The sequence below is a fragment of the Acomys minous genome (genome assembly GCF_964271855.1).
Source record: "Acomys minous genome assembly, chromosome: 9".
Taxonomy (NCBI): Eukaryota; Metazoa; Chordata; class Mammalia; order Rodentia; family Muridae; genus Acomys; species Acomys minous.
The window spans coordinates 21,175,786-21,194,954 of record NC_140490.1 but is presented as its reverse complement, the minus strand read 5'-3'; the positions used below and the strand labels follow the sequence as shown (position 1 = coordinate 21,194,954).

At 45.5% G+C, this 19,169-nt stretch overlaps 1 protein-coding gene across 20 annotated transcripts in view; it reads left to right on the top strand.

Moving 5' to 3' along the window:
* Window positions 1-19,169, top strand: part of ERC2 (ELKS/RAB6-interacting/CAST family member 2) — an 869,527-nt gene that overhangs the window by 688,401 nt on the left and 161,957 nt on the right. For all 20 annotated transcript variants that reach the window (XR_014781666.1, XR_014781667.1, XR_014781668.1 and 17 more), the window contains one exon: window positions 7,375-7,509. Coding sequence is in view for 14 of the 20 variants with exons in the window: in XM_084794830.1 (XP_084650956.1) it covers window positions 7,375-7,509 (135 nt within the window). In the remaining 6 variants the exon portion in view is untranslated. The remainder of the gene's footprint in view (window positions 1-7,374; window positions 7,510-19,169) is intronic.

Sequence of the window (19,169 nt, the reverse complement as noted above, 5' to 3'; positions counted from 1 at the left end):
ACCCCTTTGAACCTCAGTGGAGACTTTGTGGATTCTGTCCTTCTCACCAGGAACTTTAAACTCCTGTGAGCTGCTTCTCTTTTATGCTGAGACTGGAGTCTGTCCAGAGTCTCAGCTCGTTTCCAGACCAAACTTGATATATTTTTTTTCTTTTTATGAGGGAACCAATCCACAAAGATCCAAGCAATAGTATACCAAGCCCCTGCAAGGATGCTATGGTCCCAGCTCTTTGAGCGTGAGGCTCTCTGCCTGTGTTCCCTCCTGAGGTAAGCCAGAGCAAGAATCCCCTCTATGGGTTAGTAGTCAGTAATACACACTGACCTGCCTTCTTCTTTGCCACAGCTTCCTGTCCTTATTAAAGTAGCCCTCCACCCCAGCCCATGTCACAGCCCATGTGACAACAAGAGCCAGGTAAACAAAGGGATGACTGTTCTCATTCACAAGTGGCTCCCTCTTCCAATGGCCATGTTCTTTCTAAGACTGGTAGGGAACTCACCCTTTATACTATGGGCAAAGCATAGAGTTCTCATTCCGTCAGTCACCACCTGACCCTTAGTAAGCTGTGCTGGCTGGTAGCAGGGCAAGAGATGATGTTGGCTGTACTCCATCTCTATGACCTTCCAGGGAATTCCCAACTTGCTGGTTTGAGAGAGAAATCTTCTTCTTCTGACGAGAGAGAGAGAGAGAGAGAGAGAGAGAGAGAGAGAGAGAGAGAGAGGAGAAAGGAAAGGAGAGAGAGGCTGCAAGGCCTCAAATACTGCTCTCTAGAGGAACCGGAAGAGGAGTTAGCATCTGTCTGTGGTGCTGGTCCATGCTGAAGACCTCATTGCTATGCTCATCCATTCACAGAGGCTGAGACTCACAGTGAATAGTGATAGAAACACACTGTGCTAGGCAGATGCTGTTTATCCAGAGAATTTGGCAGCTGTCATTCAAGGCAGAGGGAAGCCTGGAGTTTCTGTAGAAAGGAGACCCCTGTTCCCGGGTACGTTAATCTATTCAAAAGGAAGGCATGAGCTTGAGGATGATCCAGTGAGGACTTTATCTGGCATTTCTGGGGGGAAATTGATAGAAGTTGATGCATTTCTTGGGAAGTAATAACAAAAGTATGATAGCAGGATGGGGAAGTGAGAGGAGGAGAAAGGGTCAGCCAACACTTGGAAATAGATGCCAAGACCCTGGCCCATTCCCCCAGAGATGTCACAGTTTGACATGTGGCTTTGGTTCAACCCTAAAATTCCTCCCTTTATACTCCAAACTGCTAGGTTCTTCTAAGAGTGAAGGTGAATGGTTTGTCCAAAGAGTTTTTCTTCTTCTTCTTCTTCCACATTTAATAAATGAATAAAGAAAGAAGCATCCACATAGCATGTCTTGAGTTGCCTTTCTTGTTCAAGGTCATGGGAAGGCCAGTTTGCTGTGGTACCTGTCTTTGTCTCCTCATAGCCAAGCTTTCGACTTTCAACTCTAAGCTGCAAGGGAACGTAACTTGGTGGCTGTTTTCAGCAGTGAGGGCTCTCTCCTGCCTCTGCTTATCCATTTTAACCACATTCTTCCTCCCACTTTTCTTCCACCATGCTATAGTTGGCCCTAATTCTCTCTGTCTTACTTACCTTTGCTGTGGCCTCTGAAGCTTCCTTAGGACCTTACTCTTCCTGTTACCGCTGCCAGACCCTGGGACCACAAACTTGGATTTTTGTTCTGTCCCTCCATTCACTGGGAGATCAATTATGGACTTAGGAGCTTTCTTTCATAGCCAAGTAAACTCAGAATAGTTGTCTCAACTGGTGCAGGCATGTGTGTGTGTGTGTGTGTGTGTGTGTGTTAGAAGTTTCGAGGTATGGCTATGTATGCCTCTTCTTATATGCATGTGATTTTAGAGACCAGTGATTAACTTGGATATTGTTCCTCAGGAAGCATCTACCTTGAATTTGGGACAGGGTCTCACTTGACCTGGGGTCACCAATTAGGCCAGGCTAGCCAACTAGCAATCACTATGACACTTCCTGTCCCTGCTTCCCAATCGCTGGGAGTACAAGCATGCAGCACCACACCTAGAATTTAACATGTCTGTTGAGGATCCAACTCAGGTCCTCATGTTTCCAAGGCAAGTGCTTTACCAACTAAGCCGTCTTCTCAGCGTCCCAAAGTGAGGTTTGGATAGGTGCACACTAGCCACACAATTAACCTGGCCCATAGTTGTCCTAGTTATTGTCGTTTAGTGAACAGTAACTGGCTTTTTGAGTACTTGTCCGTAGTAGACCCTTGAGCTCACTGATTCCTGCTCTTATACAGAGCCTCAGAATGATGGTTCCTATAGCAACTGGCATCTCTTGCTTACTCTATTGTTCACTGTGACCTCGTTGTTGGAACCCAGATCCTACTCAATTAAGAGTCACTGTTGCCTAAGCTCCATGGGTATTCAGAAGAGTCTCTCGGCATCCTCCTTATTCTGTGGTTGTCAACTGGCTTCCCGCCTTTTTACTTGTAGACAGGAACTCTTCACTTTGCTCTGATTAGGTAAAAAGAAACATGTAGAAAAAAAATCTGGAATGTTTTAGATTCCCCTGCTGGGAAAAAAGGGAGGAGAAAAAAGCCTGATAAAAGAAATGTTTAACTACCACTGTGCAGTGTTATCTTCATTTCCCATGGTAGCAAATCATATTGTATACGTTTTTCTTCTTTTTTAAAAACTGTACATATGTAGTGCTTAATGTTAGTATCATCTGGATGACTGTTCAAAGTTTTATTCCTTATTGCCACCTTGCTAAGATATGTGTGAAGTTTTAATATTATATACTCTTATAGCTACATATTATCATTAAGCTATGGTGCCTTCTACTAGGCAATCAAGAATTTTCATTTTGTTCCAAAAGCTCCTTGAATAAAGTGTTCAGAAATGCCAGAGGGGTATAGTATCGAGCACCCTCACACACACACACACAGTGTTCTGTAAGGATTTTAGTTAATGGATAAAGTTTTGACTTTCCAAGTTGACTTTTGGTGCTAGTAAAAAGCCTTCCAAAGTCCCCTGTTCTTCTGAAGGCTGGGGATCAGTAAGAAAAGGTACCGTATTCAGAAGGAGATAACTGGACAGGTGGACACTAGGTAGTCTCTCTACTGAGTAAGAGAATATTCCTTAAAGAAGCACAAGCTGACGCGACTAGCAGCTCTAGAGCCATGCATTTATCCCTCTCCATCCACTCTCAAGAAAAACAGCAGTAGCAGCAGCAGCAGCAGCAGCAGCAACAACAAACAACAGAAACATGTCCAGCAGGGAGACTGTGAATGCTAAATGCTCAACTGGGTCCTCACAGCCTCCCATTGCATATTTTCCCTCACCTGTTCCAGAGTAACCTATGTTCTTCTCAATCATTCACACATTCACGTACATGGATGGTACACATTTGCTAGACTCTGCACTAGGCCGTGAGTACGAGGATCATCCAGACATAGTACTTCCTTCAAGGGACCATTACGCTAGAGTGGAGGCAGTCAAGCCAGCATGCAGGGTTTTGCCATTCTTTGGGGTAAGGGCTATGGTGGACAGGGGTTTGATAATGGGCTGGCAAATGATTCTGTGAGAGACAATGGGACACATAGTCCCTTGTGATGTAGACTTCTGGAAGGTATAGCTAGAGTTGATGGCACTGGAACTAAGAGCAGAGGACAGAGGGCATGACTGGGACAAAAGACAATGCCCCCTCTGCCCCCTGCCAAAGCTGAAGAGAAGCAGAAGGTAGCAGAGGTTAGGAGGGCAAACAGCAGCTACCTATCAAGAACCCTGTAAGCATGGTGGGAATCAAAGCTCTTCTCCTGGGGACTGTGGGAGCCTCTGAGGAAATTAAATCTGGAGTGTAAGGGTGACCCCCATGTCACATTGGCTAGAATATATCCTTGGGGCAGGCAAGCATGCCACAGGAAAGGAGTTGTGACGCTTTGGCCCTGAAGAAATGAGATAGTTTCTAGCAGAAAGAAGGTTCAGAGAGTGCAGTCATGTCTTAGCAGTCATGGTACAGAGTATAGCAAAAAGAGTGGCCAGACTCTTTTGACTTTGGTGGCCAGAGGCGAGAGCTTCAGGTTGATAGAGCTGGCATGGGAGGAGTGGAAATGGACCCCAATGAATAGCTAAATGGTTCCCTGTGTCCCTGGGTGCTGTGCTGTGCTATGGAAGGGCTGCCTATCTCCCACTCCAAGTCAGGTTTTCTGGATTTCTAGTTAGGTCTGCCCAGGAGAGCAGCTACCTTGTGGTGGGCCTTTCACTCATCCTTCGGTTATAGGGGACATCAGCCATCCTACCTGAGTCACCTGTTGAGTCTGTGTAGAGTTTGGACAACTAGCATCCTTGTCCAGATCCATGTTAAAACTTCCAGCAGGTCTTCTTTTCTTTGACCATTTTTTTTTTTATCCTCCCAGAATTTCCTTTGTGCAGTAGAAAAAAAGAATATGACTGGGCAGGAATGGGAGTAAGTAGGGCAGATGCAAAAGGTCCATTTTCAATTTACATTAAAGGAGCCAGATTGTTCAGATGTTCTATGGGGCATAGATGATCACCCAGGCTGTGAGAAATCGGCCACAGTTTAAGAGAGATGTTACAAGCTAGATAAATAAAAATAGTCTGAAGTATCAGACCAAACTCAGTTTTTCACCTCTGTTTCACACTCTTCTCTCATCCCAGTCTAATCAAAAGAGGCCTCCTTCGCTCACAGTTGCTCTGTGTACATTTCTCCCAGATCTGGTCTTCATATGAACAATGTGGTTTATTTATATTTCAGCACCAAATTGGAAAGATGACATCATTCATTTACAGTCTCCATCCCATGGCATGCCTACTCTCCGACACCTCATTTCAGCAGACACGTTTAGGGCTACACACAGCATCTTGTTTAGCTTGCGCATTCTTTCATGGGACACAGTTCAAAGGTAGGGGGCTTCAGCATTGTCGCTGGCAGGAGAGTGACCTCATAAAGTCGCAGGGGCTCCCCTGAAGGAGAATGGCATTACGATGTTTATAATCGCAGTGTTATTATTTGTTCATTTAGCCTCCATCACTCATTCTTGGACTAGCCCCTTCCCTCTCCACTGTCACCGATCTGAGAGCTCCCTTCAGGCCCTTGGCATACTATTTGGAGGAAACCATTCCAGATTTTTTAATCTATGAGTTCAAAAGGACAGTCCCTCATGGCAGCGCTGGGATTTTAGGTGCGAACACTGAACTACAGCATCTCATGTCTAACGGCAGGAGGACTAAGGAGGCTCTTGTCCACAAGGGCTTTTCCGCCCTCCACTTTCTCACAGGCCTAACTCGTCCACTGGGTCTTCTGATACATTAAGTGGACAAATGTAGAATGGAAATGCTATCAGCTGCCAAAGGTTCTCTGAGATTTTTTTTTTCAAATTTAGTTTTTAAGTGGGTCTTTTTATATTTTTATTGTTTTTATCATATACATGCATTTTTATGTTCACTTTGGGACCTTTCAAATATTGTACACATTTTAAAAGATGGGATGAATAAATCACGAGGCATCCTTTGGCAGGTAGAGCAGGAACATGAGGTGTTTTCAAAGCGTAACAGACCCTGAGTGCTTATGGGATAGCTATTTCTACCTATTCAGCTGTTTGCTTTGTCCACTAGCAGCCAGCCAGACAAGGAAAGGGGCTTAGGGGTTGGCAAGTGGAAGACATAGTAATGTCCGTGCCGTGTGTCAAGAAATGGCCCTTGGGGCCAAAGTCCGTGTCTTCCTCCCTGACTGCCAAATTACAGTAGTCATAGTTCCTCCAAGGAAAGCTAGGAAAGCACAGTTGTATATGAAAAATACTGTGTGCATGCATTACTTTTGGCCCATAATGCTCTTTCATTATTAATAATTATGTCGCATAGTAAAATTCTGACTGGCTGGAAGCCCTGATGGCCTCCAATTTCTTGCTTCCTGAGAGAGTACTGATGGGTCCCTGTCATCTTGAACCACCAGGGGGACTGCTATCTGCAACCCACACCACGTCCTCAACTCTCAGTGACCTTTTCTATTGAAGAAAGACATGCAGCCCCTGTTGAGCATGGTGGGCATCCTTTATCCTTCTAGTCACCGCAGCAGCAGCAGCAGCAGCCACAGACACAACAGCAGCAGCTTGCTGTCTGCCTCTGTGGCTCAAGCTTCAAGGGTGGACATGAGGAAAGCTCTAGAGTTAGCTGGGAATATAGCTATAGAAAAGATGCTTAGTGTGTGCAGTGTCCTGGGTTCAATCTCCAGCACTGCTAAAGGGAAAGAGAGAAAGAAAAGAAGCACAGAGGGAGAGAAGGAGGGAGGGAAGGAGGGAGGGAAGAGAGATGGAGGGAGAGAGGGGAAGAAACATGAGTAGGCTTCTGGAGAAAGTGCTATGAATTAGTGAGAAGAAGGAAAAGGGCCAAGGAGAGGAACTGAGGCAAAGGACACAGCATGCGCACAGGAGCCGTCCTTATAGAGAGGGATGATGCCAATACTGGTAGTAAAGGCATTTGACTGACACCTGCTCCTCAGCAATCCCAGGAAGGACCATGCCCATTCTAGAGGTAAGGAAATCAAGGCTTGGGAACAGTCAATCCACTTACGACAGTGCAACTGGCAAAGTGAGGTGGAGCAACACTTGAATCTAAGCTGTCCTATCCTTAAATCCACACTTTCTGACTTTCCAGGCTAGCTAATTTCTTCTGCTTTTTTCAATGGTCCTCGGGCATTGTTTATGTTGTTGGGGCCTCATTAAGCCAGTCCGTCCCTGCTCTGTCTCTTGCCCTGCATCATAAGAGGCTACAGCCCCCTGCTCTCAGTCTTTAACTATGATTCCCAGACTCCCGTATGACAAACACGCCATGATTACAGCAGTCAGCTTGGTTTCCACTGACTTTGCACCAGTTCTCTCCAAGAACGATGGCAGCTAAACTATCTGTAGACAACCGTCTCCACCAGTGTGCCTGAGTTTGGCAGCTTTGGAGTCCACCGTGTTTCCCTGCCTTGTCCTTGTGAGAACATTCTATGTCATTCTGTGTCTCCACAGCCCTCTCCCAGCATTTCTTCCAGGGCTTCCTAACTTGGTGCCTTGGTACAGCGAGCTCACTCTGGATCTCTTTGACTGTACCTTAGGACGTGTCCGTCTCCCCCTTAAAGAGTGCGTTGACAGGTACAGATGTTGCATAGCTAGCTTCAAGAGTGTGACTAAGGCTTCCTTCACCCAGAGCTAATAGCATAGCCTCTTTATAACGTTTCAATGTGCCTAAAAGTGAGAACTTATGGACTGAAGTGCAAGGAGACCTCCTTTTAGGTGCTGTCCTCCTGCCCTGTGTCTCTTGGGCTCTATTGTCCAGCTCCTCACGGAACCTTCCCTGCTTTTCCTTCTGCACAGACTCAGAATAGAATGAAGCTGATGGCAGACAACTATGACGAGGACCACCACCATTACCACCACCACCACCATCACCACCACCACCGATCGCCTGGGAGGTCACAGCATTCCAACCACAGGCCCTCTCCAGACCAGGTCAGTTTCATTGCTGCTTGCTTCTAGGACCCCCCTCTTACGATTTGGATATTTTAAGATAAAATAAATAATCCTCAAGAAATAATAAACAGCATAAAGTGATACGTTCTTTGAACTGAAACTAATAGCTTTGGTATTTATTTCCATCACTCAAGGAATCTAAATGTTTTCCTTTCTCCTTCCTCTTTAAGGTTTTTGTCTTTTCTTGTTTATATTATGCATTTTCTTTCCTCCCCTCCTTTCTTCTTTCATGATATGCAGCCTATTGCTGGCTTCATATCTAATGGCTAGTTACTTTGGAATGTGTCTTTCCGAGTTGTAAAAGAAAGCACTCTGTTCCCAAGAGCTCGGCAACCAGAGAAACCTTGAGTTTGCTGAGCACTCTCCCGGAAAATCCCTCAGTGATACAAGCAAGTGACAAGTTAAAACACCGAAAGGAGAAGTCCATTTCGCGGCCCTTTTAGTCAGTGAAGTCGGGGAGTCAGCTTTATTTGGTTTGGAGCCTATCTTCTTCCTTGACTAAGTAAAGCAAGTGGAGAGATGAAATGGCAAAACCAAAAAAGAAAAAGAGAAAAATGCCAGCCGTTCTCAACTGGGATCACACTCATACACTGCATGCGAAAACTAGAGTGTCTAGTGTTAACGTTTCTGAAGGGGACTCATATGTCAAGTACAAAATTAGATGTAAATAATCAGAACGATATAGTCAATATTAGTAAGCGTTCACTTTCTTTACTATACCTTTGTATAATATGGATGTAATAAGGTTTATTGATGCGGGGCATTGGGAAAAGGCACAGAATCACCTGTGGAAGCTGAGGTACCTCAACACATTGTGCTATTAACTGCATACAGAGAGGGATGGCTCAGTGTTTGCTGGGGAGGGTGTGCCTACTGTGCCCCTGACACTTTTTTCAGATGCCTCCCTTCTTTTCCTCCTTTGCTTCACCGGTACCCCAGAGATGCTAGCTGAGGTCTAGTTTTTAGAGTGTTTTGCCAGAACTAAAACTCCAGGGGGAGCCAGTTATATAGAGCACAAGCCACTGAGAATCCTGACCTTTGTACCCTGAAGAATTTATCTTCAGAGACCCCAGCAGAAGGCTTTCTCGCAGGACTTGCGGATGTCCAAAGCCACGTGCAGAAAGGCCCCAGTTCACAGATGGCAGCCCTCTGAGACAGCTCTAGAGTTTGGTGACCTGGAAAGTGGAAAGATTAATTACATGTCATTACCTACATGTCCTTGTTTTTGTTTGATTTTATGTATTCAGTTTTTGCCACTACCACCACATGCCCACACCTACTCATCCCAGCATATCTGAGGTCACCCCCCTCGGATACTGCCCTTTGGCACACTGCGCTTTGTTCTTTGGCATTCTCCCATGAAAGGTCGGTGTGAGGCTCCGTTGGTCAGATGCCTGCAGACCTCACTTTGGCTATCCTTCTGAGCCATGAATGCCAGAAGGCCACCCTGGCCACCCCCACCCCCTGCCCCAGACATAGTAACAAAAAGCACTGGAAGCACACCAGAAAGACTTGGAGTGAGTCACACAAGGACCTGCTGACATAAGTGACACGTGTCCTAACATGCCCTGCTGGAAATGGGGGCCAGATCAAATCTGTCTGCTTTGTGAAAGGTTATTTCTCACAAAATCTGGCCTCCTGACACTTCTCCATAGACCAACAGTGGAGTCTCGCCTTTTCTCAGTTAGCCCCTCCTGTATCTACAATCACTCAAGATTTCCATGGGGGCAGCAGTGAGCATGCAGTGGTGGGGCTCCAGGATGAGTTAATACTGCTGGAACAGTGTCTGCCTGAGACATGCCCTTAGGACCTTGGACACATCTTTGCATCACTGCGATCAGTGAATGCTCTGAACAACTCTTGGGCACAGAGAAGGAGGCTGCATCCTTCTTCAGAGAAGAATCCCACGTTCCAGAAGACAGGCTGCCTGGCTGGATCCTGGTTACTACAGAAGTTTCTCTGCCAGCTGAGCCCTGGATCAGAACGTGGCACACCAAGAGTCTATACAGGGAATGTGTGATTCCATCCAGTGTCCACTGAGTTAGCAGAGCTGACCTACAGGAAAATGGTCTCTTCCTCTGACTCTTGCAGCTCTGGCTTTCCGATAGCCCTCAGGGTCAACCAACCATATCCCCTAGACAAGTGGCCACAAACTGTTGCTCTTGTTTTCTGAGGTTTATGAAGAGATCAAAACACATGAAAATGAAGAAATATGAAAAATCAATCACTTTGCTATGTTTCCAGAGAAACTCATTTTCCTCCTTAGGAAACACAAGCCTTGCCAGACACTTGCAGAATTATATTATTTTTCCATTTTCTTTCCTGTATCTTTGCCCTTTACAATAATTTTTTTTAAAGAAAGTGAATCTAAGCATCGTAAGTCTGAACTCACATTTCCCCAAGTAACTTCTAGAACATTAGTCCCATGGGGAAGTCTTGAGACAAAGACTTGGTGGGCCAAGAATTTCGGGAAAGTTCTGCACATTTTAGCTCTATCTCATAGCATCCTGATGCCATTAGCAGATCAAAGGATCTAAAATGGCATATAAGAAAGAAAGCTCTATAATTTCATTTAATCCAGCATTTCCCAGACTTATTTGATCATGGTTTTAAATTTGTTTCTAGAAACATCTGTGCTTTGAGAAATAGTGTTCTCAGGCTATCAATTGAAAAAAAGAGACTACCTAGTTTGAAACAAGACTGATCCTGTTTCTAGCAGTGCTTTCATGGAAGAAAGAGATTTTAGGCACCACCCCTAGTGATTAACACAGTGGTGAGTGAACGCACCTCTTCCCTCCATTTCCTGGAGAGCGAGTTGTTTCACCCAGAACCCCGAAGATCTGGACCACGGGAGCCATTTATGGTGAGGTCCTGGAAATCAAGGGCAGTCAGAGATACAGAGCCTAGCAGTGATTGGGAAGCAAATGAAGGATGTGGAGAAGCAACCAGAGAAGCCATGGCAGCTCTTCAGTCAGCGCAGCTAAGAGGCTAGAGGCCAGTAACCCCAGGATGACTCCAGTCACCAAACACACCCAAGCAAAAATGAGCGCCCCAACAATGCAGTAATAATGTAGGAAACATCCTTAAGCCAGCAACTAGCCGCAAAGCACACAACAAACATTCCCTATGCTGTAATGAAGACCAAACTAAACGGAACATGCAGGGGACACACTAGTGACTCAACTTTTATTGACGTTCCCAAGATAGATTTTATAAAATCAAGTGGAAACACAGTTTCTCCTGAGTGCCCTCTGGACCTATAGTCAGCATCAACACTTGTTGTTTCCTTTAGATAGAATCCTTCTCTGCCTTAAGCATCAGTGATGCCAAGGCTTTCTGCTTGCTTTTCTGTGGGAATCTTAGAACTTTTACTGTCCCAGAAAAAGGCATATTCTAGTAAGCTCTCTTCATTGCCTCCCAAATGTGTGCTAACCCCGTCAGTGAGATAGTTGTATGGCACAGCAGCATGCACTCTTAAGACCAGGGAGAGTCAGGTCAGTTCGGCCTGGCCCTTGTGCATCTAGGAATCCCCACATTTCTATAATGGGTACTGGGTGGGCTGGTGGGTCTTTAAGGGCACAGATATCACTGCTTACTCATTCTACATACCTGTACACAGAAAGGCACCTGACACTCTGATTGTAGTGTCCTAGGGGCGGGCCTCAGGGATTGGAACCTGAGCACTTTACAGCTGGAAACCCCAGAGTAGGCAGTGTTTTTTTGAAGACTCCTGATCGCACATTCAATAAATGTTTCTTGAATGACTTGTCCCCAAAATATATATGAAAAAAAAAAAAGGACAGATGGATGTGTTATACACAGTTATACAGGTTAAAAACTGGTATTTGCATAGATTATTCATGATCTGAAGACACACTACACTACGGGGCTGGAGAAATGCCTCAGTTATTATGAGCTCTGGCTGATCTTCCAGGGGGCCTGAGGTCAATGCCCAGCATTGAGTTGAGTGTATTAGAACATTCCAGCTCCAGCGAATCCTACTCCCCCTTCTGGCCTCCATGGGTGCCTGTACTCATGTGCACATGCCTTGCCCCCTACAAACATGCATTCACAGACACACAAACATAAAAAATAAAATAAATTTGTTTTAAAAACAAATTTTAAAACATAGACACATGAAACTCAAAATCTTCTGGCCCAAGGCAAGTAAGTGCCCATGCCTTTGAGAGCACTGGTTGCAAATCCTCCAGTTATCCAGAAGGATTTTTCTGTGCATATACACCTGCCGGTGCTTGCATGGCCACAGTTTGTAGAATGCAGTTGTGTTTTCTTTTTTTTTTTTTTCTTCCCTTCTTAATTATAGTACATTTTATCTGATGGGGTGATCTTCCTACCGCCTCCAAAGTTGAATTAACATACCTCATCAATTTATTTCTCATTTGTCCCAACTTTTGTTGCTTTCTGTCCAGTCTGCTGTTTTGTGTCCTTATCCACTTCACACCATTTCTCTGGTCCTTTTATGCTTCTGTATTCTGGCTGTCACTTTGTGGATGAAATAAGGCTTCCTGCAGCCTCTACTGTTGCACTGGGGCCACCAGCATAAGAAAAGCTAACCCAGATGGGAGTGTTGCTGTGGTCCGTGGCACTCTCACTACCAGGCCCCAGATCCCATTGCACTCTCATCTTTGAACCTTGGCACACACGAGAGCCTAAAGAAAGCGAGGTTCCCAAAGCAAAGTAGAGGTCTTTTTCCTCCGTCCAGTCCTATTTTCTATTCAGCCAGAATACTGGGATACTTTCAGGGAGTGGCTAGCCCCCAGCAGACACTGGCCTTTTCATTTTGCCTTCTGACTTTAGGGGGCTTGCTCTGCAAATCCATCCCCAGAAAACTGATGGCACAAGTATTCGGCCACTCCTCGTGGCAGGTTTCCAGACTCTGTCTTTAGCTACAGTGATCACTAGTGCTCTCTCTGCTGCCACTGGTTACTATATATGCTCCCAGCATGCCTTGCCTCTGAGCTGAGATGCTTTTATACAGAGCCTGATGCCCAAGGGTCTAGATCTATAACCTGCTTCCAGGACTGCCACACTTACTGCCTTAGTTTTGAGGCTTCTGGGCCCCCAATGTGTCCTTGTTTCTCTCTTTCCACTAGGCAGTGACTTCTAGGTTGGTTAAACACTGGAAATAGGAGGAGAGTTTCTATCTTCTTGCCCTCCCACCCCACAAACAGTTCACCAGGGCCTTGAGCACCTGCCGTATGTAGAGTACTGAGGCTCCTACAAAGCATTCCCATGGAAGAGGAATTTTAAGCCAACCAGACAAGTAGGCTCTTGCTGAGGTCATAGCAAATGACCTATCCAGGCTCCACAAGCTTTCTATCTGGAAAGCCCCACAGGCTGTCCTCTTAGATTCTGTGTGCAGTCAAAGAGAATTCGATGGCGTCCATATTCCCCCAAAGAGAGACATCAGTTCCAGTCTGCATTCTGGTCCCAGTGACTTGAAAAAGCCATTGGAGAGCTCATGAGAGCCCCCCCCCCGCCCTTCGTGAAATGTGAGACTGGGGCCCTTAATTGAGGCCCCCTGATTTCAATACTAGATTGGCCAGAGCAAAGCCCTTTGAGTTCTGGCAGAGTTCAGTGTGCTCTGTGGCCCCCGGAAGATGAATTCTATATGTAAAGTTGTTATTCTTAGCTTTTGCTTAGGAAAGGAAAAAAATAATTTATTTTATGTTTTGAGGTTAAATGGGTGTGGGACAAAATGTATACACAGAGTCCTGTGTGTATATATGTATGTATCACTATGTGTCAGGATGTAGTGAGGACTTCTCCACATATGGAAGAATTTCACACGATCATGTTTAACTAGAAATTTCTCTCCTGTATATGGGTGTGTATAAATGTATTTTCATGTTTACAGCATGGAAGAAAAATTAACCACTGTGTATCAGATTTACAAAAATGTAGTTATAGAACAGCAGGGGTGAGGGGAGAGAAAGAAAAAGAGAGGGAGAGAGAGGTGGGAAAGGGAAAGGAGAGGAGAGGGCAAGGGAGAGGAGAGGAGGGAAGGGGGAAGGGGAGAGGGAGGGGGAGGGAAGAGGGAGGGGGAGGGGGAGAGGGAATCCTGCATGCAGTAGCCTGATGAGAAGCTGTATGTCCTCAGCTTTAGTACCTCTCTCTGTTTTAGCTAGCATGTCTAATGTTTGCCTGAGGGAGAGCTTTCCTTTTTGTTTGTTGTTTGTTTTGAGTGTGTGTGTGTGTGTGTGTGTGTGTGTGTGTGTGTGTGTGTGTTACAAATTTGATTTCATGGCCTCTTTCTGAAAGAAGCCTTAACCTTTGGCTTCAAAGCCAACATCCCATGGAGGGCTCTCCTCTGGGTGCTGGTGTTTACTGGATGGGAAAAGGGTTCAGAGATTTGTACTACTGCCACTCTTAGGCCAGACCTCTCAGAGCTAGAGCCCTGATAGCCTAATATGTCCAGGGAACTGGGACATTCTGTGAGCCACTTGCATCCTTCTCGCACTTCTTGAGTCACAAGTAGATCAGAAGATATTGTGTTTAAAACTCAGCAGCTTAAAAAAAAAAAAAAAGACAGCAACAACAACAAAAAAAAATACGTGAGATAGCACAAATAATCACTTTTTCCCAATCTTCATAATGACTATCAGAAATCCTCAAAGCCACTAAAATATGTGCCAAATGGCCTATGCTATCTCTCACCATTGGGAAAGCAAGGTGGAAGTCTGTTTGCTCACTTTTAGGAGCAGAAGCCCTGGAGTGATGCTCTGTGGGGCCACAGGTAAAGAGGGAGAAGGGACAAATGCTGTTGCTGGGGCGGGGGGGGGGGGGCGGGGGGGCGGGATAGAAGGGGAGGTTTTAAGTGCCTTTTCCTCTAATGGCAGCTGCACACTCCCCCAACCGTTCCAGGCCTAGGAAAGGAGTCAGGCCAGCAGGCATTGGGAAACTGGCTTTGCAGATTCTTGCCAGAGCTCTTTAATCTGGGTGTGATGTTAATTCCTCCTGTGTAAGCACATGAGGCAAGCCCTGATAAACCCTGCAGAGATGGGCTTAAGGTGTGGGAAAAGAACTTAGCTGTTTGGTGTGCTGGGACACTCTGGACAGAAAGGGGTTTTCCTCAAAGGGGGCTAGCACCTATTCAGGATTCTATTCTTGCTCTATTTGGGGGTAGAGCAGGGCTTTTTCCTCTTTTCTGGCGTGTCCTAGTTTTACATTGTGTTTGCAGTATTAGGGCTTCATTAAGAGATTTGTTGCCCTGTCTTTCCAGTCAGCAGGGCTTTCAGGCCCAGCCTGCACTCCCCAGCCTGTCTGTAGGTGGAACTCAGGCTTGGCAACATCAGAGGCTGGGTTCCCTTTCAGCCTGCTGCGTTAATCCAGCCCCATTTGTCTAACAGGCAGCATGTCAACTCTCTATTGAAAGGGGGTGGCCAACCCTGAAGTGCCAGGAAGCAGGGGAATCCATTTTATATTGCGGAATACCACCGCCCCTCTTTCCCCCCTTTTAACTGATGTAATAAGGATCATGTTTGACTTAGACACTCCAGGCACTTGCCGCTCTTCAGAGATAAGGGAACAAGAGAGGGAAAGGAACTGGCGGCATCTTCTAATACGCGCTGCGCTCACTCACAAAGTCTGCAAGTCATTTGACAAACAGAAAACTTACGAAATGGTGGCTCTGTACACGTTCTGATTCAGGTGTTTATCTACTGATGAGCTTCGAGCAGCCAAGAGGTGATGACAAAAGGTTTAAGCACGGCTCTCCGTTGTATTGGCTTGTTTCTGTATATGAACTCTATATAATGGCGTTCGTGTGACATCAAGCCTTTGTTGATCCAGAGCGAGAAACTCCAGAATGCTCCTAACTAACACAAACGATGTGCCCAGTTGGAAGCAGTTTCATTTTTGTTCTCCTGTTTAATTCTCACAGTACTACATGAAGTAGGGGAACCGCATGGATCCCACTTTTTTCCCCTCTGTAAGCAATGGAGGAATGCAAAGTCAAAAATCTAGGAGATTTGGTGGCCCACCAGCTAGGAAATAATTCAGCAGATTATTTTTACTGTGTTTAACTGTATTGTGTTAACACAACACAAAGCCATGTGTTGATCACTGACAGAAGAAGGAGCAGACCTAAAGCCTGGCTTCACTCCCGCCTCCATTTATGGCTATCTGGCCATGGCTTGACTTTTTAGCAGATGTTGACTTTGTGCTCCCAAACAATATTATTGGCCAATGGAGAATCTTCCAGCAGTTTTCCTCTTCAGCCCAGAGAACTGGATCTATTCACCAGGGACTGGCTCCTCTGAATTTCTTTTTCTTGAAAGAAATATAAAACAGTTCTTTTATGCTACTAAAATTTTGAGTGAGTACCCAAAGATGCCAAGTTACAAAGGAGGGAGAAAGGCTGCCACCATTGTGTCTGTGATGTTCTTGGTGGTTCAACGAGAGTGTGTCTGTAGTGGCCTTGCCTCGGGCTTCCTGAGACCAGTCCACCTGGCTCCAGGGGCTGTTTAGTCTGCCTCTCCCCTTCCAGGTACCTAGTGAGCTTTTTCATATGTGGACTACACCTGTCATCCGCACCTCCCCTCTACGGCTATCCCCTGCCCCAATCCAGCAGGGAATTCTCTTCCTGGACCAGGTAGGGTGAGAAGAATGGAGCAGGGAAGGCTAGAGCTGATGTGCTGGAAAGAACAATGCATTCTGTGGAGATATAGGTAGTGATCCTCGCCATGGCAACTCTGGAAGCCAGGGAGCATTCTCTTTCAGAAGGCTCCTTTAAAGAATGAAGCCTGCATTGTTACTCATTCATAAATATGTTTGGCTCCTGTGCCTGAGAACCTGTCAGGCAGCTTGAAGGGAATGAAGACACTGCCCTTCCCCACAGGGACATTGAAACTTTTGCTGAGGTACTGCTGTTATTTCCACGTGACTAAGTCCCAGGGCCTGTGAGGACCCTTTTATTCCAAGAGTCAGTGGACCTGACCTAGGTTGTCCCATCATCCACCAGCTGGGACCACCACCATCTGGGGAGGAGAGCAGTGCACCGGTACAGAGTACTTCCGAGCTGAGCTACTCAGAGTCGGTCCACACCACGGAGGGAGGTCCAAATGTACTCTCTAGGGTTCATCTCTGCCGGGGTCAGAAGGGTACGCGTTCACACCTGTGCAGTCTGGAGCTTTAGCTCGGCGCCACAGCACCCTGCCAGGTGTTCGTGGCTACCCTGCCTCATCTTCCTCTCTGCTCAGTTTCCTACATCTGTATCCAAAGCTACCCGACACCTGTGTCTGGGGGCTGTAGTAAAACAACGCAGAAAACCTGACAGCTGGGAGCACTCTCTCTGACCCAGAGGAGGCACCGGACACTGGTAGCTTTGAAAGCACTCAGAAAAGAGCACACATTTATACATAAAACAGCCAGGGACATGTATGTTGAGCTGGCTGGGCCTTTCTCATTCTTTGGGGGGAATATGTCTGGTGCCGGGTCCTGCAGGTCGAAGCAAATGCAAGTCACACATGAGGTGACAGCTCTTTTCTGACTCCATCACATGGCTGGAGATTTGACCCATGGGCCTCATATCCAGGGACAGGGCAGATAGAAGATGCACATAAGCAGTGTTTACAGCGAAGCTTTTGACTTGAACGCTTTCTCCAAGCCTGTTTGTGTACCCTGCAGCTGGTCAAGATTTGACTTTCCGGAACCTGGGCTTAGTGCATGTCGTGAATCCCACACTGTGGCTTTTGTGACTTGAAGTTCCAAAGAAGCTACGACCAAAAGTAGGGGCACGAGAAAGCCTGGAGACTGTTCCCACTGCCCTATTCCCACACAGTAAGACCTTTTGAAACTGTAGGCAAGGCTTACTTCCTTGCAGACAGTGATAAATTCCCACAAAAGCCATGAGCTATTTCATTGAAAGTGGCTCTCCCTTGATTTCATCCTCTTTTCCGGTTAAGATAGGCATTAACAATAAGGTCTTCGTTAGGAACTTAACCCTCCAGTTTTAAGAGAAAAAAATAATCTTAACAACTCAAGAAGGCTGCAGATTTTTTTTTTAGAAAACATACCCAGTGATGGGCTTGGTTTTGTCTACCTGCTGTACCTAATACTTCAAGATAGGGGCCAATTAAAGGCTTACCCTGGGTTGTTTATCATGCCAGGCCATCAGGTTCCTGTTCAGAGCTTCCTTGATGAGCTCATAAATGTGGCTCCCCCCCCCACCATACACAACAGCAAGCCTTTTGACTTGTCAACAATGACTCAGTGCCTTTGCTTCTAGATCTTGTCATCAACAAACCCCACAGTAAGCAGCCCATCTAGGAAGGAATTTGTTTTTATCTTAGTATTTAGAGAATCCCATTAGAGCCGGGCATCTGGACCGTAGGGTTTCCATCAGGGCCTCTTGTCCATCACATCATCCTTGAAGCTGTGGATGCATTCTGGGGTTGTTTGACAGTTAAGCCTCCCTTAACCTCCGAAACGGCTGTTTTGTGGCTTTCAATCCACACAGCCAGATCCCAGCTTCAGATGCTGGAGACAAAAGCAAACAGATGACCGAGGGGCCAGAGCAGCCTCTTTCCATCCAGATCTTCTGGCAACTTCCGGCAGAGAAATTTCTCACAAAGGACACACCAGGGATCAAACACCAGTCAGCATCTAGGAAAGCCACTGCAGAGGAGATCTGGAAACAGAGGCACCAAAGGAGGAAACAGGCTCAATAGATGCATTTTAAAGCTCTAAGCATCCCTAAATGATGTGGTAGCAAGTGAGGGATCAAGCATCCTTATCTGTTTTGATGCTGCTCCTTCTTGTTCTTGTTTTTCTGATCACCAGATTTACATTTCTGTGGGGTAAGGTTTCTGTAGAGCTTAACATTTGCATAAAGAGAGGCAAGCGAGGAGTAGTCAGACAGATGCAAACATTTGGGGGGCATGGAGCTGCCTCTCAGATTAGCTCCTGCAAGTGGACACACACTCTGACCCTAAAGTGATTGGTGATGAGAGTCAGTTCAAGTTTATGCTTTGAAGAAAAAAAAAAAACCAAAAAACAAAAAACAAAAAACAAAAAAACAAAAACAAAAAAAAAAAACCCAGAAATGGCCACCATTGAACATTTTATTTTCTTCTAAAACCTTGTTAAGCTTTGAAATTGAAGATCTTTTTCAAATACATAATAGTCTCAGTACACGAGAGGAATTTATCCACATTTCTACTGTGTTAAATGTTAGCTGAGTTTATATTGGGCTGTCATATTTCTTTACTTTATCCACTAGTGTACAAGACGTCGATCTCAACATCTGGTTTTTAATAACCCCTGACATCTGGGAGCTCCTTTTTATTCCTATGGTGGACGAGGAACAGTAGTGATATTGGCAGTGTATATTTTCAAGCTACAACTCCTGTCTGTTTCAATCATAATTAATTACCACTCTTTAATATATTTAATTTGCTAAAAGTAATTTGCATTAGACCGCAGTTCGCTGTTAGGAAAATAGTGGCAGATTTTGGTGGCATTGGCTTTGCTTTCTTCTTTTTCTTTCTTTTCTTTTCTTTCTTTCTTTTTCTTTCTTTTTTTTTTAATTGCTGTATGAATGGACTTGGAACAAACTCCATGTAAATGTGCTGTTGGGTTTTAAATGCAAAATGAAATAAATTGCTCTGCAAGCAAAA